This window comes from Neopelma chrysocephalum, unplaced genomic scaffold (genome assembly GCF_003984885.1).
Source record: "Neopelma chrysocephalum unplaced genomic scaffold, ASM398488v2 Primary Assembly neopelma1_128, whole genome shotgun sequence".
Lineage (NCBI taxonomy): Eukaryota > Metazoa > Chordata > Aves > Passeriformes > Pipridae > Neopelma > Neopelma chrysocephalum.
Genome location: NW_020897790.1, coordinates 669,951 through 696,860, shown reverse-complemented (window position 1 = coordinate 696,860; position 26,910 = coordinate 669,951). Strand labels below are relative to the sequence as shown.

The window sequence follows — 26,910 nt, the reverse complement described above, 5'->3', positions numbered from 1 at the left end:
ACCCACAGCCTGCACAACAGGGCTATAGAATTAGTAGAGCAGCTTGTACATGCCACAACTACCTATGTAGTGACAGATTCACCATCTACCTCCACAGAGAGGCCTGTGGGCTTTCAGAAGTCAATTTAGCTGGATCAGCATGTTGGGTAAACATGTTGGGAACTGGTTCCCAACACCCACTTCTGCAAAGGGGCACTACTGAGGCTGTTCCATGCACAACTGTGCCTGCAGGTTGCTTTAAAACCTGTTAGTAGCCAGTGTGTTTGTATCCTGAACTCCCTACCCCACCTAGCTATCTCTTCCTTCATTTCTTGCAATGTTCAACATTTTGGAGTTGCATCCAAAAGGCTGAACTTCCCAAGCATAACCCTGCAGAGAACAGCAACACACACCATGCTGTAGCATCCCACCTTTTGGGGAGGGCACCGATCGGGGTCAGGCCACACCATCCCTCATGTGCCTTCTGCTTTCACATACTGAGGCTGAGTTTATTTTTCGTGTGATTTTGTCTCAGCGTGCAAGGAAAAAGGTTCCTTTACTTTTCCCTATCTGCCTTTCTCCATCCCCCTTCCCTGTTCTCTAGAGGCCCACGTGCCTCCTCAGGTACGATCTGACCAACTTGCAGGAATACCTGCTCATTCTGCCCTCAGCATTTGCAGAGACCTCACAGAACAGCTCCCAGAAGTCAATAAACCAAAAGCAGCTGGGGCAGTGTGAAAGGTGTGGAGAGCAGACTGCAAGGTCACAGGTAACCCAAGAGGACACGGGGAGGGAGGAGCAATGTCCCCACTGGTCCAACCCTGCAGGGCACATCAGCTTTCCAGGTTTGCCATACACAACAAAGCCACATACACAACTGACACCACTCCTCCTCCACTGTCCCCTTCGCTCTCTCCTGCAGGATCCAACGCTTCCAAAGAAAAGCAGCCTCATGGGACAGCTGACAGCAATGGGGAAGAGGTTCAAGCAGATATAAGTAGGTCTGCCTTGTCCAAGCAGGGATGGGCAAACTGTCACCAGCTCCCTGGGGGGTGGCACTGCTGGCAGTGCTCGCTGGACACCTGGGTACTGAAGCTGTCACCTCTGCTGGGGTCTTAAAGAAAGGTATTGGTAAAATTGACTTCCCAAGCCTGGCAGCTGCAGCCCTGGGCACTGCCCACCACTCTTACTGTGCCCCACTTATGCTCAGAGTTGGAGTAAAAACAACATCCCTGCAAAGCTTATAAGTACCATTTATGTCTGTCTTTCCTGCTGTTCTGCATATTGGCACCTGATTAAGAAATGATTTTACTTTTAAAAAAGGTCCAAAGAAGTTAAGCACTTACTGAAATCCATAGTGTTCCAAAAATCAAAAAGTGAAGTGGGTGTACTCTCTGTACTCAGGTGGAGAGAGCCTCATGTGGTATTTCAGTACGTGCATTGTGCCAAAGTGGATGAGTTCTAGACTCTCTTATGTATATTAAAATATATTTTATTAAAACAGGACAAGAGAATAAATGAGTGCTAAGTAGACATACCTATTTTTATTACCAAAAGAAGAATTTGATGCATTTACCATTTTCAGTTTTCTTTTAAAATTTTATCTTTTATTCACTCATCAAGACCAAATAAGTTATATAAATCAGAGCAGTTTTCGTTTCCTCAATGAAGTAGTCAACAAGATTTTAACTTTTTATGCTGACGCAGTAGCATGTTAGTTCTTTTCCAAGAGTGTACTGGTCTTGGGTTTCCACAAAGATTCTTCTCCAAAAGGCTACCTTTCTTGCACAGCTTTTAATGGAAACTCTTCCATGGTACTAGCAGAGCACTGTGGTTCCCCAGGAGGGTCTGAATGCAGCCAGGTCAGGTGTCAAGGCACACACCTGTCTGCAGGTGCACACACCTGTCTGCAGGTGCACACACCTGTCTGCAGGTGCATCCCAAGGGCCAGCCCCCCAGGCTGGCAGAGGCCACCCCAGCCCTTCTGCCTCCCACTGCTCTTTAGAGGAAGCCACAAACTACCCTGAAGCTCCACGCTCAAGGCAGGGGCAACCACTCCATGTGACAGGTGTTAAACCAAATACTTTTGTATTTAATTATAGACAAATGCACAGGACTATCAATGACAATGAACTGAGGCATCAGCATTGTCATGTCCCTGCTTTAAACAGTGTCTAAAGCAACTTCTAAACAAGTACAACTTGGGATATTCATGTAGAACTGAAACGGTGATTTGTTTGCTTTACCTAGTACGAAGGGTTTTCAAACACTCCAGTAACTTGTAACTAGGCCCACGGTTGCCATTTCCCATCTGCTTCTCATAAGCAGATATTTTGCTTTGTATACCAGTAATAGATTTTTCCCCAATAACAATGCAATCTCATTTTCATGGTAACACACAAAAGCATTCTAGTCTTGCTCCTCTTCATCCCCGTCCTCATCTTCATCCCCTTGATCTCCAGATTCAATATCATCTTCATCTTCAACCTGAAATTAATAGAAGATCTGCTGTGAGCAGTAACACCTCTGACTTTATCCAGCCAGTAGAAGGCAAGACAAACGCTTAGGGAGTGCAGATAAGCTTATAGCTACCCTCAGAGTATCAGGCAGATCAATTAATGCTTAATACATGCAACTGTCATAATGTCACAGCTTTTACTTTTCTGCTAAAGGTGGCTGAGTAGTGGGGACAAGAGGCAGGGGTCATCTTTTACTGATGGTTGCCAAATTAAGTTGAGAAAGTACCTCTGGTACGTTTAACACCCCTCTGTACATAGAAAGAGGCCTCACCAGACTTTTTGGATCAAGCTTTGCCATACCCAGACTGGTCAGATCTGCCTCAGACCCAAGAACTCACTGGCTGCATTCCTTCCCTTACCGGTACGCCAAGATCCTTCAATTTGATCTTGAGTGCAGATATCTTCTGATCCTGGTCAGCCAAAAGCACCAGGAGATCATCCTGTTCCTTCTTGGATTCTGCGACTTCTCGCTGCAGTTTGCTCTTCTCATCTTGCAATATCGCAACCGTACTGCTGGAGGAGTCCAGGTGCTGCTTCAGCGACTCCTTCTCCTCAGAGAGGGCTTTCACTTCACTCTGGCAACAGGAAAAATCCCACACCAGGTTACAGTACAAACACAGGAACAGCTGTTTCCTAAAGCCACGTTCCATACGCTACCTTTAACAGCTCCAACCCACCTTGTGCCCAGTGGCCTTGCTCCCACACACACCTACACATCCTTCCCCAGACCATTACCAGGACAAGTACTAACTGGGGCTCCCTTCTGCCCAGTCCAACTGCACTGGCCATGCAAGAGTACAGCTCATTCCTAGACTGTCCTTACCAACTCTTTCAAGGCAGACAAGGCCTACATTTCCCAAGGGAAAAACGGAGGAGACATCCAGCTTCCCCTACATGGCCTGAGACACTGAGGATGCTAAGGAAACAAACCACTTCCACCCAAAACCTTTGCTATTGTAGAAGCCCTCCTAACTGAAGGCTGATTAGGTAGTGGCTTGGTTTGGTGTTCACCCACTACCAACCTTCAGTTCTTTTATTTCTTGCTCCAGTCGTGCCTCCAATTCAGAGCTGGTTGCTGCTGTTGCACCGCTGTCTCCTAACACAGGATCTGTAGTTGCATTCTGTGGACAAGGAATTCACTATCAGTGCCTCACATACCAACACAGCAAGCTAAGATATTACAAAGTCATTTTCTTAAAGCATCTTGTCTTTTTACAGCATAGCCAAGGTATGATCATTATATACGTCCCATGCTGCAAGGCATCAGCAAACAGATCTGTGATTTTGGGGTCTCAGTGAACTCATATGCACATGTACACACATGTTCACACAAAGAGATCACAAGGTGCAAACCTTTATTACATAGAAGCTAGAGTTGAAACAGACTGTTAGGGTTTCTTCTAGGCAGACCCTGTAACAGCCAACCCACTGAGACACTTCTGAAGGGCCAAAGATGCTTTTACTAGATTTAATACCCAAATCTCTGTGACTACTACAAAGTAGCACTAGTGAAGCCTCAGCCAGCCCTGCCCAGTTATAATGTCCATAATGTGGCAACTGTCTGTCAGCTACACAAATTCCAGTTGCCTTCCCCGTTGTACCACACTTGAGCCAATGCTCCAAGCAAGGGAGGCAGGAGGATGTGGGATGGCAGTGAGGTGGCCTGACAGCTGCTGGTACCATGGGACACAGACACACCTCTGCCTCGTGAGCACACACGGCCAACACACGTGCAGTGGCATCTGCCCTGAGAGCAGCTGACACTTGTGACTGTAGCTGTGGTCAAAGCCTTCCTCTCTGACCAGCTGTACATTAAACACTTGTCTGGCAGCTGTTTGTGTGGCCCATGTTCCTGCAGCTTCCTCTGTTTAGTGGGCTGTGGAAGTGTCTGTAACACTTCCCTACAACGTGTTGTTCAAGGTCTGTAGCTCAGTGTTCACTTCCTAAAGCTGTTTGCTAGTGCTGAGGACAGTCACATCTATTTAGCTATTCCGTAAGGCCTTACTGGGTTATCACTCCAGCACCCAGCCAAGGAAAGCTTTGCAGCATTTGGAGCCTGCACAGACAGATGCACCTCGCATTTGCCATTCAACTGTACCTCAACTTTCTAGTCAGCACCCTCCAATGCTTGTAAGAATAATCCCTTTCATGTACATCACAGTTGTGTCTCACAAAACTATTTCCTTTTATTAGAGTATGAGCTTAAACCTCCAGTAGTTGGTATTTGCTTTTTTAAAAATACCAAGGAACAGTGCCCTCACAGGGCAGTAACTTGACTACCAGTCCCCTCTATTCTCATGAGGGGTTTGTCTGAATAACTCATTACTGGATTTAAAATGCTGCTGGAATCACTTGATGTGTATTCTCAAAGCAAGACTGGTTTAGGACAGCAGCTACAGACACTGTAAGCAGCAAGGCAGGTCTTGAAGATTTAGTCCCCAGTAAAAAATAGAAGCAACTTGTGCACTGGTACCATTACTTGTAGCTTTTGATTCTCCATCTGAAGCTTGGAGATTTCTGCAGCCTGTAGTTGTATCTGACTCCTGAGCATTTCTAATTCCTTTGGGAAACAGACAAAAACTTAGAGTTAATTTGATAAGGCAAGGTAGTTATTCACATGATATTTTTCTCAAGTTCAATGCTACCAGACTCACTGCCTCACACTAGCATATATGTGAGGAAAGCTGCCTCCCTCTCAATGGGAGCACAGCAACCATTTCCCCAGGAGACCAAACTAGAATATTTTCTACCCTGCTCTTACAAACCCATTTCTCTGGAATGCCCAAGCAAGGCACCTGTCTGAGCCCCAGCCATGTTCATCAAGGTGTTTCACACCACCTACACTCCCATGAGCATCTTCTGTCCATTATCCCTCTCAGAGCACAAACCCACTACAACTTACTAATCCAGGCATAATTAGTCCTGTGATCAAACAGACAAACTCTGCCAGGTATTTTTTTGAGCAACAGCTACCTTAAATTCCTGGATCTGCAGTTATTTAAACACTTAGTCTGTGCTGTACATCTAATACCTGGAAATTTCCATAGCTACATTTAAACACACGCTTTGCAGTGGATAAGCACATTCTGCAAGTCTGACAACTCAAGTGTCTTGTCCTGCCTGTAACCTGCTTAGTGAAAACTAATTTTTTTGTGGATGCATAACCTTGATGCTCCAAGATTAGGACCATCACTAAAAGATAGATGATTAAAAACAGCACCACATTCAGGAATCAGTGCTTCTCCCTGAAGGGTGACAAAGCTCCTTTCCCATCCCAAGCTACGCCTGTTCAGCCCAGGTTTGCTGGAATGCCACAAGTTACCTTCTGCAGCTCACTATTGTGCTCCAAGCCACCAGATCTGCTCATCTGTGAAGACTGCTCTGTGGTTCCCATTTCCAACTGGGAAGAATTCTGTAAGAGCAACACAAAAATCAGCCTTAGAATGAAAACCCTAAATATAGTCATGTTGTCAGAAAAAAAAAAAAGTAAGAGCAAGCAAAGTGTTCTTGCATGATCAAAACTCCCAGCAGAGAAGCTGCAAATAGACTCAGAAAGGCACATCAAAGCTCTCTGGTGACATGAGAGCAGCTGAATGGTCTGCATTCAGAGGAGCCTCAGCTCCTCTAAGGTGGGTGCAAAAGCATCCCTGCCCAGTGCAGATGCAGGAGACATGCACCACTAAAAGCAGCATCTGTCAGCCTGCACTGGGACAGGCAGGCCAGCAGGAGCAGGTCTGGGGCATTACCCCCACTAAGCTCCTAGGAGATGCCCACCATTTTTCCCCACCCAAAACACACTAAAACTACTGATTCTAAAGCTGCACAAGTTTCTCGTGCCAACAGTGCGAAGCAGCAGAGGCTCTGCTCAAGCCATCTCCTACCACATTCCCTCTTTCCAGCATGCCATTAGTCAGGATAGCTTGGCTGTCCATGAGGACATGCACAGCTTCAGGCAAGTTACACTTGGAACCAGGAACTGGCAGCTGGATTGAGTTCTGCTGAGACAGCACTTACTAGTTTTTCTATCACAGAATCCTTTTCCCTTAACTGCCCTTGCAGCAGTTCATGCTTGTTTTTCCATTCTTCCAGCTCCTCTTTCAACTTGCTCACTTCTTCTGTCTGAATGCCATTCATCTGGAACGTGTCACTGTGGGAGTTATGATGCTGGGTGTCCTTTCCTAAGGAACAGGAGTTTACAAAGATCAAACAAACATCATTCTAAAGTTGGCTTCAAACACACAACTTGAAGTCTTTACTGCCTGTCCCCCTTCTCCCCCACAGGGCAATACAAGCCATTCTAACTCAAGAAGCAAAGCACAGTACGTAAGAATTCTTTAATAATAATAAAAGCACATGATAAAGAGCTCTAAATTTGCCATTCCTTCAGGTATTTATGCTGCTTCAGCCATTCAGTCCATCCAAAGTAAGGCCATGACAAATTCTATAGAGGGAAGATAATTGTTTCCAATCATAGATAATTTAGAGTTTTTTCAAATTATGTCATAACCAGCTTATCAAGCATCTTGACCTTGGAATCAACTGGAACATACTGCCCTGATTTAAACACTCAGCAATTTCTCTAGTGACAGCAACAGGCTTCACCTTGCACATCTGCCCTACTGACATCTTCCCCAACTCCTGCTTTCATTCCAGATCCAAACTTCAGCACACTCTGTGGCCCACCTGTTCCTGTTCTGAGCCTGACCAGGCAGCAACTGATTTGGATTAACCTGGTTAATCCAGGCAGCCTCTCCCAGCAGCTCCCTGGTAGCCACAGTTCCCCAACAGACATGTCTGCTGGAGCTCTGCTGCAGCTTGCCAGAAGTCACACAACATCCCAGCAAAAGGCAGATTTTATACATGATTTTATATCATTCCTCCTCATATTTTACATTATTCTTCATGAAGCCTACCTAGCTGTACTTTGAGGAGATTATATTGGTCCTTATGCTGTTGGATCTGGGACACTTGCTGTGTGACAGTTGCCTGGAGCTGTTCATTCTGAGATGTTAAAGTGTTGATTCGTTGCTTTAGTTCTTCAAGCTCCTGGTCCTGTGAAAGGAAAAAAAAAAAGCACTTAGAACTAATAACGCTTCTCAAAACAATCCTGTCAGGAAGGTGAATAAAGACAGAAAAGCCTTAACAGGACCTGCACTTTAGTCCACTTCAAGAATCTTTAAAGAAGTCATGGCAACTGCAGACATCCCATGTTCACTAAAGCCTCACTGGTGGTTCAGAAGTGCCCCTGAGTTCTACATGTCCCCTAGACCCTCATCCCTAAACTCAACACCTGCTGTCAGTTTGAGTTCATTACCTTTGTTCCTCTACTTGCTGCAGCAACCATACAATTGAACTACCACTGGAGAAAAGGTTTTGAGAGTCCATCCATAGTAGGTATAATACTCAAACTACACCAGCAAACCACTTCTTCCTTCAGCCCCATTTCATCTGTCACCTTTCCAAAGGTGAGAGCACAGAATTAAGAACTGCATCTCTGAGGGGATGCAAGTTCTCCAGTTACTCATTTGAGAAGAAACTCTCCAACACAAGAACAGATGCCCCTCAAGAAAAAAAGAAAATTAACTTATCCAGTATTCTAAACACTGATATTTCAGTTAAACCGAGGCAGAGGTGTTTTTAGTAGTGTTTCTGCATTGCAAGGTTCCTTGTTACTTGTTTTGGAATGGGGTATCAAACTGCACTGCAGTGCCTCTGGAAGACAAAACAAAGAGCTTGTAAAGGCACATGTACAGGGTAATGCCCTCTTACCTGCTCCCTAATGACTTTTTTGTAGTGAGTCACAATGTTGTCATGCTGTTCCAGTGTCTTCTTCACCTCCTCCTCCTTTTTATCCTCCTCACTGGACTTGTAAATAGCTTTACTTATAACACCTGTCAAAAACAGTCTTTGTCAATTACAGCCCAGTTCCATTTTTTTTGTCTTCAAAAGAGTCCCAAAATCTCACAGTTTGAGTTCATGGCTTCATAAACTCAACCTGCACATTAAAAAAAGCAAAGTTTTAATAGCAAGTGGTCATTTTTTTAATTGCAGGGTTTGCACACTTACTGCTTTACTTGGTTTCAGACAAGTTAAATGGGTGCTTTGAACCCATCCTATCAGAAAAGTTGTGTTTTACTTCCACAATGTCTGCACTGTAACTGCAGCCCAAGTGGTTGTACAAATAAGTGCAAGACTCTGAACTACAGTGGCAAAAGGCAAATCAAACTGCTCAGGCAAAGCCATATTTACAGTTGCTGTTTCAAGGCCTTTTCCTTCTCTAGTCTGAGGTATAAGTATTATATTAATAAACAGGACACCAGCTATGTGTTAAGAACAATGACAACCTGTCTATTCTGTGAAGGACAGAAAAGATTAAAGCAAGTGTCTATCATGTCCTAGCAAGCCAGGAAATTCAGCATTAAGTTTTCTTCACGAAACAGTTGGAAACAGCCAATATTTGGATTGTGTACTTCCACAAATCAAGCCTTTATGATCATCACATCTGCTCAATACTCAAGTTTCCATGTGAGAACAGGTAAACACCTCCTGGCCAGTGTGGTAACTCCCAGAATCTATTAAGAATCATTTCACCTAAGAACATCAAGTAATCCAGTTTAAGTATTTTTACTAAACACTAAGTGCAAGCTCAGGTATATGATGACTTCCAACTATTCCTGTAGCCTTTTTGTGTCATCACACTACTTTAAGATAGTTACATTCAGCACATTTGGTAGCCACCAGCTCATCACAAACTAGAGAAATGAGTGCAACATCTCACCTTCCAATTCCTTTACCAGCTTGGTGAATTCATGGTCAAACATCATGTGGTCTGGGCTAGAGAAACTAGGCTGGGGCTTCTGAGCAGCTCTGGAGTAAAGTTCATGTTTGCTAATGAAGCCAAGCTTCTCAATGAAGTTCTCCCTGCCAATCCTCTTCTCTATCAGCTGCTTCAGCTTCTCTCTAAAAGCAAGAGACAAATCAATCCCAGTGCAACAACTGAGAAGTGAACCCCTCCTTCCCTCATGGCAGGTGTTGCAGTTGAAACTCTTATCTGTCTCAACCCCACTGCCCTGTCCCAGTTAAAAGCCTCTTAAACCACCACCTGCCACTCACAGAATCTTTCCCTACAGTCCTTTTATTCCTACATCATACTTACTTCCTATAATTCTCCAGGGAATTGTCGTTGTAGTAGATGGAAATGCCAAGCAAAAGTGCACACAGGCCTTGGACGAGCTGCTCCTCTTCTCCCAGGTTCTCAGCTATCTGCCCTGTGAGCTGGAGCTCTTGTTAAGGATATTGGAGATATTTCAGCATCACAGCACATGCAATGGGTTTCTCCCTGTATACATTCCCATTTATTTTCACACGTAAGGCCAAGCTTGATTAAATATTAGACAAAAGAGCTGGTAAAACCCTTGCAGAGTTAACTCCTATTTTGAAGGACTTGGGTAATCAGTGGTTTCCCTGGAAGTTCTCAGTAACTGTTTAACCCAAGAGATTTAGTTGTTTCAAAACTAAGGACTTGCAATGTAGATAAGGTGACAGTTTAGCCTTACAGACTTCAGTATTTTTTTCCTGAAAAGCAAGCACAGAATTTCTTCTTAAACAGAAGTATGAACACTCTTCCTGCCACTTGATTATGAGCTTAATTCACACTAAAAATCATCAGTGGACTTGTTGCAGTAACAGCTCACTTGGTTGGCCAGCTGTGGTGCTTTTCCACTGCACTGTGGTATGTGCATCCTACAGACAGGGCAGGGTATGCAGAGCACTGGCAACAAAAGGCTCATTTTGTCTCTTGGCCCAGTGCATTTTCTTTCATGTCATGCAGAATCCCTGTAAATTCATCTAGACAAACCTTTGACTTGAAAATGAATAATCCAGGTAATGTCTAGGCAAGGGGTTCTATCCACAAACAGGTCAAGGATACAAAAGGTACATTGGCTGGATTGTGAAGGAAGTGGGTGACAGCAATGGAGCAGTTGCTGAGCCAAGTGCAAAGCAACATCAGTAGTCCAACCCTGGTCTGCACTTTGCTGCCCTGCAAAGAATAAAACTCTCCATCATCACCTTTACACAGTGGATGACTAAAAAAAAAAAAAAGCTGTACTGGATCAGAACTCACCTACTTCCACCTCATCATTTTAAAAGCAAGTCATGTCTGTAAAAACCACCCATTCTTTAGCTATTCTGCAAACAGCTTTAGTGCTTGGATCAAACAGAGATTAAACCATTCATATTGAACTGTCTTCAGAGCACACCAGCAAGCAACACAGATGTGAAACATGACTCAAGGCAAGTTAGCACCAATATAAAGTCATAACACATTAGTTCTGCATTTGTAATTAAAACAAGGGTGACACAAAGGAACATACACACAATGCCTGTAAAGAAGGAACAAGGTGTACATTTAGTCAGGTAAGGATTCCCTAGAAGAGATGCATCACCAAGACTTGCCCTGCTGACTAAAAACTGCCAAGTGTTCCTAGTATTTTCTAGGTCAAAGAAACATAATACTGGAGTGGCTTTCAGTTCAGACAGGAATGCTACCTGCAATACTTTCCTTTTTCAACTTAAGAAAATTCAGTTTTATCTCCAAATTGACTAATTCTGTCTCTGCTGCAGGGTTTTGGGTCCAGCTGTGCTAAAACAGGCATCCATCTCTTCCAACAGTCAATAGTTAGATGGAAGCAAAAGTGCTCCCTCACTTCCATTTCTAAATACTGGCTCTGATTGGCCCAGCACTATTAACCAGTCCATACTGGGAATAACCCCTGGCACTGGCAGTGTTGCCCTACAGCACGTGGGCACACCTCAAGCTTCTTGAGAACACTGGCACACACCCTTAACTCAGAAACATGGAATTACTTTTGTTTACATGGAATTACTAAGCGCAGCACTTAGAGCACGCAATTTATGCTGGAAGCAGCTGCAAACCACATTTATTCTCATGCACTGCTTCCTATTCTGAGGTCAAATTGATGTGCTCTGCCTAAGGATTTTCACACAGTGCCAAACACCCTCTATAAACAACAGCTATTTTCTAGGCACACCACGGTAACACCCACTCAGAGATGACAGCGCTCCATGGCTGCTTTTCTACAGTTCAGGCTTGGGAACAACACAACCCCACCCCTCAGGACAGCTGTGATCAACAGAGGAAAAGAAACTATTTTACAGCAGCAATAATTTTTTGTGCTTCAATTAACAGCCTGGAAGTCAAACAACTCTTCAGGGGTCATTTGCTCAGAATGAGAACCCAGCTATTCAGGACCAGTAGAGGCAAGGTTAAAGTATCTGCTGGTAAGTAGAACACCACCCCATGTCTGGAAGGCAGGTTAAACAGTTTTTCCTTCAGCAGTCAGGACACCAGCAGCATGTTCCCATGTCAGATGGTCCCAGCTGTTTGCTACAGGCCAGTAAGAAAACAGTGTTTCCACCAGTTTTAGTTTTCCTTCCCAGAAAGCACATCTGTTACATGAACAGATGGTCCACGAGTCCACCCCACTGCAAAAAAAGCACCCGTGCTGCCCTGTATCCCATAGTTCTGTGGAGCACCCCCAGAGAATCCCCTGGAGACACAAGGAGTTTGTTATGCCAGGGAAAACCCAAACCCACTGCAACACAAAGCTGTAAGTGGAAACACAAAAAAAAGCAGTTAAAGAAAACCTCCCCAGCAAACCCCAGACAAGAGGGAAAGGCCTGCTTTTGGCAAGAAAATACCCAAGCTGTGCCAAAAAATACATACCCGTCTGTCGATCTTATCACCCTGCAAGTTACACACACATTACTGGAGAACCTTCAAGTGGAACACAGTTCAGACACACCCCCCCCAGTTTGAGTCCCTTCTATTATTTAGGACTGAAGAGCCTAAAGCAGTTTTACTGACTCAAATCTACCATATGTGAAAACGCCAGGAAGAAGATAAAAATGAGTACTGGCTCTTTTAAGCTACAGCAACTGAAAGAAGTCACATGAAGGAATTCAAAGTTCCAGACATAATTTGCACTTGCAGGAACAGTCTAATTACCACCAGAATAACTAGCTCCTTACTATGCCACATGCTTTTCCCCCCCAGATGGTTATAACAGAGGGGAATGTCACAAGGAGGCATGGGCTAGGAGGGGAACTTCACTCACTGGGCATTTACCAGGCCAGGTATTAAGATGTTGAACAAGTTCAAAAAAAGCTTTTAGCCTTTCATAGGAAAGCCAACAATCAATACATGAGAGCCTGCTATTTTCACGATGTTTCTAGTTAGCAGGCCCAGGTTAAATACCAAACAGGCACTTCTTGAGCACAAAAACATCATCACTGGGGATCCTGCCAGTTGGCCTTATCTCTTAAGCCAAGTTTGGGGCTGGATACTTCAGGGCATCTGAGAGCAGGCAGCATCAAGAAGCCATGTGATGGAAAAGCAACATTTGCTGCTGTTCTCCTCCCTGTGAAGCACAGAGTGCTTTAACCAGTGCTTAAAAACCACTTGCAAAAGAGAACCCTCCTCATTATGCCACCTGTGTCCCTGCAATGCCCCTGCCCAGGAGCTGCATTCCCAGGACACCCAGAGCTGTATCCCAAGGGTGCAGGCAGAGCCGTACCTGGGAGAGGATGTTGGTGCACTGCTGCAGCAGGGACACGGGCGGGTTGCCAATGCTGGTTGCCAGCTGGACCCTCAGCAGCTGCTCTTTCAGAGTGGCATTCTCCTGCAGGGCATGGGCCAGGGCCACGGCAGCACACCAGTTGGACAGGGAATCCGTGGAGAAGAGGCCCCCGCAGAGCAGCTGACCCGCCGAGACAGAGTTACCTGTAGCTACCAGAGAGGCCAAGAGATTAAAACAAGCCACAAAACCAGCCAAGTATTTAGGGCAGCACAAACTTTAAATCCAGGAGGAAAGCAAACAAACAAAAGTTGAGGTTTTAGAGCAATCCTAAGCCAAGTTGCCTTGCTTAGATCAGACCCTGAACAGCAGGTACTAACTCCCCCCAGGACAGCAGCTGGTGTGTTAGCACAGTGCCAGCTCAGGGCTCCCTGCAGCCACACAGGCCTGCCCTACCGTCAATGGTGGATGGCAGGAGCGTGGACACAATTTCTCCTTGGCCTTTTTGGTTTTTGTAGAGGAAGCACTGGAAGCAGTAGAGAACAGCACAGCGTAGCACAAAGGGCTGCCTCTCGTTCACCATGGACATCAGCAGGACTACAATGGCAGGCCTGGAGGAAAAGGAAGGGAAAGCCATCAGAACAAAGCTGTGAATGCAGACAACCACAGCTACAATTTGAAGGGTGTTATACAGGTAAGGAAAGATATCTTGGCCTACCACTGCATCTATAGCCATTTTAAACAACAGCATTAAAATACCAGGTGTTACTCAAGTTTTTCAGTTACTTAAAACACAGAACAGCAGATGGATTATCCATCTTCTTTGCCTCCAAATGCTCTTGTAGACTGTCCTCTGGCTGACAGGGCAGCTGATCCAATCTAGGAATTTCTCTGCTATTGCTCATTCAGTTTTCAGGTGCCAAACACGAATTCTAGGCCTCGTCTCTGTACAAACACACCTGACACCTTCCCGCTGTACCCAATACACCCCACATGAACTTCAAGGTATTGCTCCAGATCCTAATTCCAGCTCTGAATTTAAATAGTCCTTGGGACTAGACTATCATGGCCCATACCAATACACTACTACCACAGTTAAACACTTTTCTTCCCCTACCTTGGTGGATTAGAAGGTGCATTTACAGAGGCAAAGTAGTCTTGATTGGTCTGGCATCCTCGGATGACCTCTGATACAGTATTAATGGTCTAGGGAAAGGCCAGAGAGAAAAGTTAAAGAGATATTGAAGTGTAAGCCATAATCTACCACCTAGATCACTTCAAGTTGTTCAGCCTGACCCTGACAGCTCAGTATGTAAAGGCACACACCAAGCCTCAGCACAGATCAATTCAGTAAAACCACTGCACATGAAATCAAACATTTAGGAGCTGTGAAACACTGAGCTAAGGTTAAGGGACAAAGAGCTCAGGTGGCTCTACCACACCCAGTCACCTCCAACTTAATTTTCTCTGCCAGATCAGTTTTGCTGTGCCAGCCAGTTCAACTGGACACTTTAAAAAAGTGAAAAGGTGAAACCTTTTATGAAACAAAAAACAGCAACAGAGTAACCAGCCCGCACTCAATCCACTGCTGACAGGGCTTTCTAGAACCTAGAATTCCTCATCATTGGAAGCCTGCCAAATAAGAACACTTGAAGACTCTCACAAAAGAGAAACAATAAAAAACCCACCCCCAAACCAGGAAAACACAGATCAATTCTGCTGCTCCGGGATATGCTGAAATCCAGCAGAAAAAGTAAGCAAATCCAAATCCTTTCTCCTTGCAGAACACAATGCAAGTGACTCTCCCATTTATGCTGCCCACAGAGGAAGCTGACATCTCTGGCATCTGAAATACTTGCTTAGCAAATATTCAGTTTGTCTCTGCAGCAACTGGTTCTCCCTGCAGACTGCTGTTACCACCCCTCTGTGGTTGCCCCCATCCCTACATCCATTTGCCCCTCTTACCTCTGTCAGGATGTCGGCAGGAACCCCGGTTGCCATGAGGATTGTGCAGAGCTGCTGTAACAACCCGCAGTGGAACATGGCCTTCTGACAGCTGCTCGTGGCACCAGGAGGGTTGGTGGGAGACACCAGCACCCGCACAAGCTGGGAAAAAAGGGAAACATTTCCATGTGAGGAGAGCCCAAGACATTCTGGAATGCAAAACCAAGCTCATTTGAGGTTTACCATGAAATAGAATTGCTCCTCAAAACAGAGACTGGAAAAAAACAGAATGTTCATCTCACTGCTACCTATGGCTGCTTCATTTTGAGTTTCATACAGGGGGATTCTTCACACAGAACATCCCTGATCATGTTTTGATCTTAACTTGCTGCTGCAGCTCAGGTTACATGAAGTTGTGTGATATACCAGCCATTACAGGTCCACCTTTGGCAGTGTAGGTGCTGAAAGCAGCACAGCTCATGAGCATCAGCAGCTCATTCTGAGCTAAAGGGAACACATGGGTCTCACAGCTGTGACATGACACCACCACAAGGGAGCTGACAAAGTGCTGGCATTAGTGCTTAGGAGTTAGGGGAAGGGTTTTACCTGCAGCATTAGGTGAAGATTAGTTACTTTCTGTGCAGACCACCCACAGTTGTCATCTCCCACCTCAAACCAAGGCTTCATACGCTGAATGTAGGAACCTTCTTTGAAGAAGTTCTGATTGGAATTATTATTCTTCAGCAAGTTTTGTAAGAGGAGGAGACAATCTTCCACTACTATTCCTGATGAGAGAAAAAAAATAAAAATCAAAGTACAAGTGAAAAAATGGAAGCAAACTAGTTTCCCCTTGCAGGCAGGATGTGTTGGGTAGAACAGAGCACACACTTCTGAGCTCTTCATTCTTAACACACATTACGCTTGGATCAAGAACTGGGAACCTCACAAATTAAGAAAGTAATCCAAGGACACTCTAAACACATTGATGTTGATTCACCATATTTTCCAAGGAAATCATAGTTGTTTTTCTTCCACAAATCCAGGGCAAATTTCCAAAGCATATACAGCTCATTAGTCAAGTGGGTAGGAATGGGAAAAACCTAAAACAAAACCTCACCATCACTCTGTGTCCTGAAGTTCACCTACTTGAGTGTCAGACTACACTGTCTATCATATGCACTCAAATGAAGTTCCTCCTGAACTGCATTGTGGTTCCAAAGCAGCAGTTTCTTCCTGGGTTACACATTCGTTCTCTTCAATAACTGGCTACATCTTCAACTCATTTCAAAGCTACTTTCTAGTTCGTGTTATCCTCAGATAGAGGTTCCTCCTATCAGAGGAACAGATATGTAGGGGGGGAAGCAGAGAAGTCTTAGCACTTAGGAATTTACATAGCAAGTCTCCTAAAATTATTAACTGCCTGAAAATAGCAGCTTTAAATCAAAGGTTTGCTTAATATTTCCATGCCAACATACCTGGAATAACTGAGCTGGAAGAGAAGCATTAGCTGCTCCTGCAGCCCACAAAAAGGTCATCAACAGCAGACTGTCATGTTACTGAAATAGACTGTGTAGTGAACTACAACTGATGGTAAACTCATTGTGTGCTGCTAGTAAAACAAGAGCCCCAAAGTGCTGCACTATTTTTGCTCATTTTTTTTTATCCTTTATCCCAACAGGTAAATCACTTGGCAAGGAGCTGACCAGAAAACTGAAGTTATTAGAGCAGCTGAAGGAGCTCAGGAAGCTGTTACCTCCAGCCACTCCAGGCATCCAAGGATCTCACAGGAGGAATGCAGATGCTTAATTCTGTAAGTGACAAATGCAGCACACGCATCTGACACTGCCATTCCAAGTACATACATTCCCAGGCCTAAGCCAAGCAAGAACACACTGACTCATTGACATGTGCTCAGAGAGGTTAGCTGATGTTTTAACTGGCAGTTTTCAGAAGACACTGAAGCCCTGCTACTTGGTACATCTGGTTTTGCTTGGTTTGTTACAACCAGTGGAAGTTTCGATCCTTCAACCCACTGACCCAGGTCTGATTACCCACTGTAAGTAGGGGTAAACCTAAAGTAAATATCCCCTAGTAGTTGGTGCAGAAGCACAAGACCAAGTCTTAGACTTTACCTCCATCGCTGTTTCCTTCCTCTGTTATGATATCCAGAAGTCTCTCAAAGGCATTTTCAAAGGCAACAATTTTCTGTATGGCTGCATTACTTTTGGTCAACTGCTGTAACAACAAGACTCCCTTGACAGGAGGGGGAGAGGAAAAATTCAGCTTAGTTTTTGCAGAACTCCATTGCTTTTCTCAAGTCACAGCTCTCAGAAGGATGCTCAATGAACAGCACAATCCTCAGCCAGGACCACAAGCCTAGACTTCATGCCCTGCAAGTCAGCACATCTCAAACCCCACCATGGACAGCAGGCAGTGGTCCCCTCATGTACAACACAGAGGATGCCAAGTGGCCACACAGAACAAAGGGGTAAGTTCCTTCTGTACTTACATCGTTCCGTATGACCTCCCTAGAGTCTGCCAGTAAATCCATGAGTCTGGAAACACCTGCAAGAAACACACTTTTTTAAAAAGTAGCATTAAAAGGTGCAGCTTGTTTGTGCTGGGGGTCTTCAAGACCCCTTGCTCAAGACTCCTCTAAGCCCTCTGCCATGTCTGCTGAGCTTCCAGCTCCAAGGTTATCAGCAGTGAATTCAACCACTCACCCATGGGGCTGACAAGAATGATCTGCTGCACTTGGGGGCCTTGCTGCTTTAAAAGAGATGTAAGTAGCTTCACTCCAGGCCAACGGACATGGAAATCAAATTCCTGCAGAGATGGAGAGGAGTATGTTAAGGAATCCATCCCTCAGTATTTAATTCAGATACACTGACAGATGCTTAATACTGCTGAAAGCCTAACATGGCTTCCATGTGGGAAAAGCACAGGATCATACTCAAGTTGGATTACCAAGGAAAAGAAAAAAGGTATTTGTGTTCCTCTCTTCAAGCATAATACTTTTAGTTTAGGAACAAAATTTTTTAATAGCTGCAAGTGAAGAGGCAATTCTGGAGGGTAAAATCATTGGAAAGTGAGTTAAACATACCATGCTGCAAGAAAGCAGTCACCCTTGCCACCTGAACTGCATCTCAGACATTACTGCCTCATGATCATTTAATGATCTCAAAAATTATCCTTGCATGAGTCACAGCTGCTGCTGTTTGGGGAGCAATAATTTTTATTGTTTCTAATCAAGTATCTAAAACCCTTTCCCAAGTAACAGGATGAGAGAAAAATGGCCTCAAGGTGCACCAGGGGGGGCTTGGATTACTAGGTATTAGGGAAAATTTCACCACTGAAAAGGTGGTGAGGCATTGAACAGGCTGCCCAGGGCTGTGGTGGAGTCACCACCCCTGGAAGTGTTCAGAAACATGTGGCTGTGGCACTCTGGGACACGGTTTAGCAGTGAACATGGTGGTGCTGGGTTAACAGTTGACTCCACAATCTTAGAGGTTTCTCCAACCTCAAAGATGCTGTGATTCTATTCAATGTTACCCTGCTTTAAAAGCTGCACTAATGGTGTTCATCCAGGTCAGTCCTGAGTCCCCTCCAACCCCAGAGTCACCAGATGGCAGCACACCTCACACAGGCTTCACTAGGACAAAACCATGGCTCGCTCCAGCCCAGGTACAACACTGTTACTCACCTCTACAAGAGTCAACAGCAGAGTGACATTTTCTTGCTGTTTAATGAAAATCTCTGTGAACTGACTTCCCAAATCATCGACTTGTTTTGCCGAGTTTTCTTCTGAAAAAGTAAAAAACAACATATTACAACACAATTGGAACAACTCAGCAGCTGTGATTTTTATTCTTACTAAAATAAGGCCAGGGGTGACCAAAAGACTTTGAGTCACTGGTATAATGTTAATGGAATTATTTTCAGGACAAACACCAAAACAAGCTTTTCACAAAACAAAACCCCTACATTATTGTAAGAGTAACTTTCAAGTCTCAGAGCAGGACATCCCCATGCAGGAGAGCAGCTCCCCACAAGGACCATTCACTGATGTGTGAAAGCAAAGGACACGTCACACCACTGCTGCATGAACAGAAAGCAAATGCAGAAGTATCCCACAAAGTGACAAAAACATGCAGACAGCATCTCTGCACCACTGCTGTTTTTCTAGGCTGAGTAACAATTTACATAACTGCCCCACAAAGCAATGGCATGTAGGCACTAGTGCTTGGCACAGTTAGGGAATGTCAGCTGAAAAACTGAGGAAGAGCAACTCTAATCCCAAGGGAAACAGATTTTTTATAATATAAATTAACAGAACACAAACAGTAAAGCCAATGAATTTCTGACTAAATCTAAAGAGTCTTTGGATTTTTCCTCCTACTTGAAGTGCAGGATTTACAGCCTTATCAAGGAGACATAAACCATTAACAACTGAGCAGGTATAAAAAGGGTCAAAGACCACACACCATCTCCAAGCTCTGCACTTGCTGGGGGATATGGCAGAACAAATCTGGTGTCAAGAACATGAATTCAATGAACCTAATTCCAACTGTTGGCCATGGTGATTCACTGCAAGGAATCAGTAACATCTACTTGCTAAGGATTTCCAGTGCAGCAGAAGTCTTTTGTTTGGCCTTCTAGACAGAGTAGCTGATCATTTCCCATGTCATACAGCTGCATTTCCCCCTTCAGCAGGCTTAGCAGTACAGAGCTTACAAGAGGGACAGAGAAGCAGCAACACTCTCCTGTAAGTTTCTTGCTGCAAAAACGATGAAATACTACAAAGAAGGGATAGAAGAGAGGACAGACTGTGTGCAAAAATAACAGCAGCCTGGGCATGGAGCAGCTAGCACAATAAATCCCATAGTGAGCTCTCTCAAGCTGAGGGTCTTAGCAAGTCTGGCACACTCCTGGTTTACATAAATGAAAATAAAAACTCCACACGAGCTCAGCTTCTGCAGAGTAAGAGGCAACTCAGTTGGGAATCAACAAGACATGGATTACACACACTGTAGTTTGCTGCAAGCCAAGGAGAGAAAGCCCCAAACCCTAAACATTTTACTTTTAAAATTAAGTCAAAAAATGTCATTTTGACTTTTCCATGAGCTGTGACTGAACATCTTGTCCTTTTCCCAAGCCCAGCTGCAAATAGCAGGTGTTTGAACTCTTGATCCCAACTGTTGTCCTTGCACAAGTTCCAGGTGGTAAGGCAAAACCTGAGCAGTACCCACAGCTTGCACAGCCTCTTTCAGCTTTGCTTTAGTTTATTTACTCTAGTTCAGGATTCTTCTATGAAAGGGCCAAATCACCTTTTTTCTCTCTCAGCTCTTGCTTTTTTCTGTAAGTATTTCTTCTGCTACATTTAAAGAAAAGAGGGAGCTGGACAAAAACAGGCAAAGGGAAACTGCATCTTTCACTTATATGGATACACCACAGATCCTGCCATCAGCCTTCTACCCATAACTGCTCTTTGAATCTAGACACTCACAGGGTTCTCAAATAAAAGACAAACTTCCATCTGGTAAGATCAGCTCTTAGCAATTCACTAACAAGCAGCACAGCAAACTAGAATTTAATCCCAAAATAAACAGGTGAAGTGCATTTTGATAAAATCAGTTTAAAAAAGGAGGACGTGGAAAGAATTAGTGGTGACTTGGAATAAAAGTGAACGCTATTTTAACATGCATTGCTTAAAAAAGACACTGTGAAGGATGCTCTCGCGCAGTCATGCATTTGTGTCCAACTTTGGGGCTTCTTGCAAACAAACCCTGTTCACAGATCTCAGCCCATGAAAATCCTACCAGTTCTGGAGCTGCACAGTTTTATGACATCCTTATCAAGAACTTATCATACAATCTCTAGAGATCAGCTGGCATTCAACATGCCAAATCACAGGAGAAATCCAATTGGAAACACTTGAGCTCCAAGGAGTAAGTGTATAGCAGAAGGCAAAGTGCTTCCCCTGAGCTCCAGTTCGGGTTTTTACAGTGTCCCTTTTAAGTGCCAGCAAGTGTTACTGGTGTGAGTAGCAACTAGGGCTAAAGTGCCATATTCATACAAGTAAAGGTTCTTTTACCTTCAGAGTCATCTGTCAGTGCAGATAAAATAAAAAGAAAGAAGAGACAGGTTTACAAGTTGAACAGCTTTCCACACCACACAACCCATGACAGCATAAGCTCAGGTTTCCCAAACAGCCATCCCAGCTTCCTACAGCAGCCTTGACTCCTTTGGAAAGTTTTTATGGAAGGGGCTGAACCAAACCACCCCTTACTCTTTTAAGAGTGGTGATCTCTCACACAACTCCAGTTTGACAATTGTTTGCTCATTTTAAGAGACTGCCAATAACACTCTGGTCCAGCCCATAATCAAAGGCACTACCACAAACATGGATTCACCAGCACTGTAAGACTCTGACCTTGTTCAAAACATCTTTCATTAAGATCAGGGAAGTTGAGGAACAAGGAAAAGAAAGGCAAGTAAGCCAAGCAACCATCTGATAGTTGCTCAGAATAACATTTATAGACCTTTGAGACCAGCTTTGATGGCCTAGCAAGAAAGTGGCATGGATTTTCACAGCCCTGCTGTACAGTGGCTGCTTGGACACCTTGGGAAGGACTGGCACAATCACTCTGTAAAGTGCCACAGCAGGGATGAAAAACATCTTCATACTTACATGGTATCACTATCACAGGTACCTGAGATCTTACATCTCAACATCTCTGTTAAATCATCAGATTGTAGTGTCCCATTTGACAGTAACAGCCAGAATTATTCTTTCACAATAACAAACCATTACTTGATTTTTAACTTACAAAACTAGAAAAAACCAACTATCCCATTCCAACCTGACTGCTGTTCACAGAACATAGTTTTTAAAATTAATAAGCAAGAGATCAGTGTTATTTTAATGCAAGCTGCATACAAGATTTTTAGCATTGTCCTAACAGCTACACAGTAACAAAGCAAGTCTCAGCATTAGTAAATCACATTTGATGATGATTTGAACAAAGCCCCAAAGAAAGGAGCCCCACAGTTAATACAACTATTACTACTGAGTGCTTACCTTGCTCCTCCTCTTCTAGGTCATTCGATATTACATTGTAGAGAGTGTCCAAGGCATAGCCAATTATTTCAGAATCTGAACTGCAAATGAAAGAACCACTTTTCTTTAATGACTTATTTCCAACTACTCTTACAAGATCGCTTTTCTGCCCAGGCAGTTCCCTCTGCAGCTTTAGGTTGCTCCCCCAGGCGAGCCTCAGCAAGTCTGGTGACACAAGATGACCACAGGAAGCTTCACTGTAGGTGTGTCTTATTTCCTGAGTCACTCCCTCCAATCTGTTCCTCAAGTGTACCAGGAAAAAGCTCTGGGAAGGCTTCAGACCATTTCCCAGGAAGTCACCCGAGGAAGCTGCAGACAAGCTTCAGCACCATCCCAGGATGTCAGCCAGAACCCCAGCCAAAGCTTGGAAGAATGCAGGACCAGCTTTGGATTCTTCCAAACAGGCCAGCCTCTCCAGCTACACCCAGTTATTAAGGGGTTTTGAATTCCAAGCATCCCCATGAAGTTGCAGGGCAGCCTCGCTAACCCCAAAGCATTAGTTCACCTGCTCACACCCAGACCTGCCTCAGGACAGACCTGTTTCTTCTGCATTACCAAGACTGAACCATCTGTAAACCCTGCACTACAACCAAGACACAGCCAAGAGTCCAGGAGAAGAGTGTAGCCATTTTGCTGCTGCTTGCTTTGTTGCTCTTAAACCAGAAAACAATCAAAGCACAGTTGTCAAAAAACAAAGGAAAATAAAAGCTAAGATCACAGACAAAGGTACCTCTGGTTGCAAAGACACCTCACAGTACTGGCATGACTTTGCCAAGTATCTGAAAAGCATGCTGTCAAAAAAGACCTCATGCTGACTTTAAGTGCTTGCCTGCACTGTGTAAGGCATACCAAGGCATGCCAAGTAAGGCTCCACACCAAAGACAGATTTGCATTTTAAGAGGCTGCTAGGCTGGTTCAGAGCAGAGGCCTGAAAAACCACCTCACCTTTTAATCCATGGAAATGGTCTCACCTAGCAGGTATGATCACATCTCCAGCCTGCTCATGTTTTCCCTGCGTCATGTTAGTTCTTCAATACACTACTACAAAGTATATGCTTTCCTTCTCATAGACTTGAAACAATTCCACATCTAATAACACACAGAAGTTTCCTGGAAACCTACAAACACCCACCAAGCTGTGGCCTTGCTTTTCCTTTCCATTGTTAAGGAAATCATAGCAGCTACAAAAGAATAAGCAAATTTAATGTACACATGTTTCTGTAGTTGAAAGAGAAACATCACAAAATGAGGACGGCAGCATCCCACCTCTGCTGTTCACTGCCTTTCTGCCGTCTGCTGTTCAGCACACACCACATCTCATGGATTATTCTCTTCAGACTGAAGCTGTCCAGCTTCTCTGGAGTGACAATCAGTCACGAAATAACACTTCTATTGTTAGGCATCCATAAAAGATGCAGCCCTTGTGCTGGACTGCTGCATTGCACAGGCCACCTTCCCCATCCTGCCTCTGCTAGTTGTGACTTGACATGGCATTAACCCAGATGTCAGGGCAGAGCTCCGAGTTCACAAACCACAGCAGAGCAGAACCACATGGAAGGGAAGGCACCTGTGGATGGGCTGTCCTACACATATATAACTGTGGTCTGTGCCTTAGGAAAAACAGTTCTCTTAGGTCCACACATTAGGCTCTAAGCTCTTTCAAATGTCACACTGAAATTCAAAAACCTTCTAATATACGTAGAGACAAAACAGTTAAAGATCAAGTTGGCTTCTCACTCCTGTGCCTTCTCTCACACCAACAGTTCAGTAGTACTGGCCTGTTCTACAGTCAATGCCAAGCTTTTTTCAAAATAATCCCAGGTGGGATGTAGCAACATCTAGACAGCTCGTCAGTACAAGTCCTCTACCACATCCTACTTTATATTACAAAATAAACATATGGCATAAGAACTCTGGTGTGTGTAAGCATCTGGAAAATGTAAAGCTGACTCAGGCTCCAGGATGGCTGATGCACAGAGCTGGAACACTAGTCCAAGAAGCCAGTTTGCTAGAGAACAAGTTTTAAACATTCAAGCAGAAGACAGAGCTTCAGGCAATGGAAAACTGTTTTAACGGGTAGAATGCTGTCTTCCATCTAGGAAATGGTATATTGCTGTTCCAGGATAAAGGCTGTAACTAATTTGAAACAACAGCCCAAAATCCAAGGACAGAAATGAGAGCAGGACACAAGAAACACCTTCCCTCATCAAATTAAACCTTCCGTAATGTTAAACTTCACAGCAACACAATGTGCACAGCCAGCACGAGTGACTCACATGAAAACAGTGACATGTGAGAAGACACTTTGAGTCAGCCATTGACTTCGCTTTTCTCATCCTATGCAGCTGCACTGCAAAGCAAGTGAACAACAGGTGGAAAAGAGCATTTCTACTGCTGCAGAAAGCTTTAGGGTGCCTCAGGTGGACACTGGAGAGGTACCAAAGGTCACACACCGAAACAGCAACCACAGCACTGCCCTCTGTCAGCCAACCTGCCTCAGTTCAATATGCCTGTCACACTGGGCACAGGGGACAGCTGAGCCTGGGAGTCACTTAACCAGTTATTCAGATGAGCTGGCTTGGATTTGTGTTGAAATAATCCTAAGCCCCTCACCTCTACCATCACAGACAGCAAACAGAGCACCCCAGCACCTTTAGCACCTGCACTGGTCAGACACAGGGCCCACAATGCTCTCTCAAGTAAGCCAGGGCACACAACGTTGGGCTGGCTGACATGCTGGCAACAGCAAACCAATTTACCAACATCCTGTGGCAGACAGCATTTCTGCAGCTGAAAACCCAAAACAAACATGTATTTAATGGCTTTTCGAGCTGCAGCCTGAGTCACAGAAAACATCCGCAGGGGCTCAGGATACACAAATTCCCAAGGATCAACTGGAGCCCAAAAAGCACAGAAAAGCCTCAAGTCCCTGCCCTGAGGGGTTCAGCTTGGCATCTCAGCTAGGAGATGAGTAGAGCCCCACCTCCCTTCTCCAAGTTGAAATGTGCCCTCAGGAGCAGAGAAGCAGATGAAAGCAAGGCTCCTTAACCTAGTTTTTCTGAAGGGCTTCCCCACCATATCAGGGACAGTTACTCCTATAACCTTCCCTTTTGCTGTTTGCACCAGGTCAGACATTCAGTTTTAACTACCCAGGCAGATGAATAACGTGGACTCACCTAGACAGCAGCCCCACACCTTCTTCCCAGCTGGCATAACTGGCTGGGCAAGGAAGGCCTCCACCAGCAGCCTTGGGTTGAGCACTGAAGGGTTTCGTGTCTTACATCCATAAAGGGAGCAAGAGGCCTCCTTCCAGACACACAACTGCTGCTTTCCTAACTGTCCTTTGTCTTGACATCGAGACACACTCCTCCTTCCCATGTATGCACATCCAGGTATTCCACATAAGACTTTAAGGCTGTTTTATATCAGTTTATCAGCTTAATGGTTCAAATCCAGATAGAAAGACTGTCCCAATCCCAGCACTGCAAACAGGTTCCATGTTACATCCTGTGCGTACTATTAAGTACAGCAATGCAATCAACTGCAGAGATAGATAACATATTTCAAACACTGGACTCCACAAATACAACATTCTGGTCCACACAGAGCATTCAGACTCATGTCATCTGTCACAGCAGCAGCCCTGGCATCCTGCTCTCCTGTTCACCTGAACCCTTCAGTGTCAGTGCCTGCATTACTACCCAAGGCAGAATTATTCTGCCAATTCGTTTTCTAACACAGCAGCAAAAGCACACACCTGATGACTTCATTCACTTCCTCTTAATTGTGCCTACTTCACCTTTTGCCCAATAACAGGCTGATGTGGGTTATTTCAAGCCCTGTATTTAATTAACATGGTCATTTTGGACTCGCCTTCCCACAGTAGTGAAAAGTAACCGCTGAGAAGCATGAAGACACTTTGGTACTACCTTCACTCTTGAGGTGGTGTTTCTGTCCCTCATCCAAGACCCTGGAATTCTGTCCTTATCCCCTCTGAATATGCTCTGATAAACTTGATCATCACAAAAAGCCACTGTGACAGGAATTATTAGAAACACAGCTCCCTCCATGTCTTGTCAGTTCAGAGCGCTGATTCCGTATTTGTTGTTTCAGCAGAAGGGGGTCCCGTTCCCAGCCAGAGGAGGCTGAAGCACTCACCGGTCTGTCTGGAGAACGTGGATGAGGTGTTCCATGGCCTGTATGCCGACCTCCAACCGGTATTTCTGTTCGGAGAAAACCACATTTGTCAGCGGTCGAAGCCCGAACACCAAACAAAGCTTCTTTAGTAGTACATGGCAAAGGTACTTCAAATCCATGCGGCTCCTCGGAAGTTGGCACTTACCTTGGATAACGACTTGAGAGCGCGAACAGCGTCCCTCCGGTCATCCAGCAACGTGGACGAAGCCACCCGGTCACAGAGCTTCTGGATCTGGAAAGGTACGTAACACCCGGGCTAAGGCGGCAGGGCAGGACCGCGGGACAGGCTCCCGACACCCGCTCTGGGCTCCGGCACCGCACGGGAGAGGAGGTGCCCCCTTCCCACCCCGCGGCCCCGGGCACACCCCGGGCCTGTCAGCGGGGCCAGCACCGGCACTGCCGGCGCGACCCCGCGGGGCTGCCCGGCCCCCCCGGCGAGCCCGCTCACCGTGTCGGCGCCCGAGGGCTGCGGGCCGGCGCTGGGGCCGCCCATGACGCCCCGCAAGAAGTTCATGGCGGCTCGGCCCGGCCCGGCCCCGCCGCTCCCGCTCCG

General features: G+C 45.0%; 1 protein-coding gene and 1 long non-coding RNA gene across 10 annotated transcripts in view; one reads left to right on the top strand and one right to left on the bottom strand.

The window, feature by feature from the left end:
- The window catches only part of LOC113974952, a 33,350-nt gene extending 6,860 nt beyond the window's left edge, over positions 1-26,490 (top strand). The window contains exons 2-5 of the long non-coding RNA XR_003536708.1: positions 11,710-11,801; positions 16,719-16,850; positions 17,359-17,528; positions 26,277-26,490. This is a non-coding gene — a long non-coding RNA (uncharacterized LOC113974952). The remainder of the gene's footprint in view (positions 1-11,709; positions 11,802-16,718; positions 16,851-17,358; positions 17,529-26,276) is intronic.
- Positions 1,494-26,910, bottom strand: USO1 (USO1 vesicle transport factor). Of its 9 annotated transcripts, none has more exons than XM_027698524.1 (27): positions 26,806-26,910; positions 26,503-26,589; positions 26,319-26,383; positions 22,122-22,201; positions 21,135-21,146; positions 18,744-18,844; positions 17,764-17,866; positions 17,550-17,605; positions 17,173-17,293; positions 15,647-15,825; positions 15,062-15,202; positions 14,214-14,302; positions 13,553-13,707; positions 13,097-13,308; positions 12,247-12,267; positions 10,429-10,539; positions 9,655-9,773; positions 9,277-9,458; positions 8,268-8,389; positions 7,412-7,550; positions 6,513-6,676; positions 5,821-5,910; positions 4,972-5,058; positions 3,521-3,619; positions 2,858-3,073; positions 1,903-2,466; positions 1,494-1,862 (listed from the first exon to the last, which is right to left on the bottom strand). In XM_027698524.1, exons 1-26 carry the CDS (start codon positions 26,869-26,871, stop codon positions 2,389-2,391), a joined length of 2,895 nt encoding a protein of 964 aa, XP_027554325.1. In that variant the 5' UTR covers positions 26,872-26,910; the 3' UTR covers positions 1,494-1,862; positions 1,903-2,388. The 9 variants fall into 9 exon arrangements, with proteins under 9 accessions (XP_027554325.1, XP_027554327.1, XP_027554326.1 ...); XM_027698526.1 differs by having other exon boundaries at positions 4,978-5,058; XM_027698525.1 differs by having other exon boundaries at positions 13,097-13,302.

What these genes read in the sequence shown, in the direction of transcription:
- USO1 (XM_027698524.1), bottom strand. Translation starts at nt 26,871, where the DNA reads ATGAACTTCTTGCGGGGCGTCATGGGCGGCCCCAGCGCCGGCCCGCAG. An exon ending in CATTCTTGTCAGCCCCATGG is followed by an intron (nt 17,606 to 17,763) that starts GTGAGTGGTTGA and finishes TGTTTCTTGCAG; the next exon opens with GTGTTTCCAGACTCATGGAT. An exon ending in ATCAAAAGCTACAAGTAATG is followed by an intron (nt 3,620 to 4,971) that starts GTACCAGTGCAC and finishes CCTTGTCCACAG; the next exon opens with AATGCAACTACAGATCCTGT.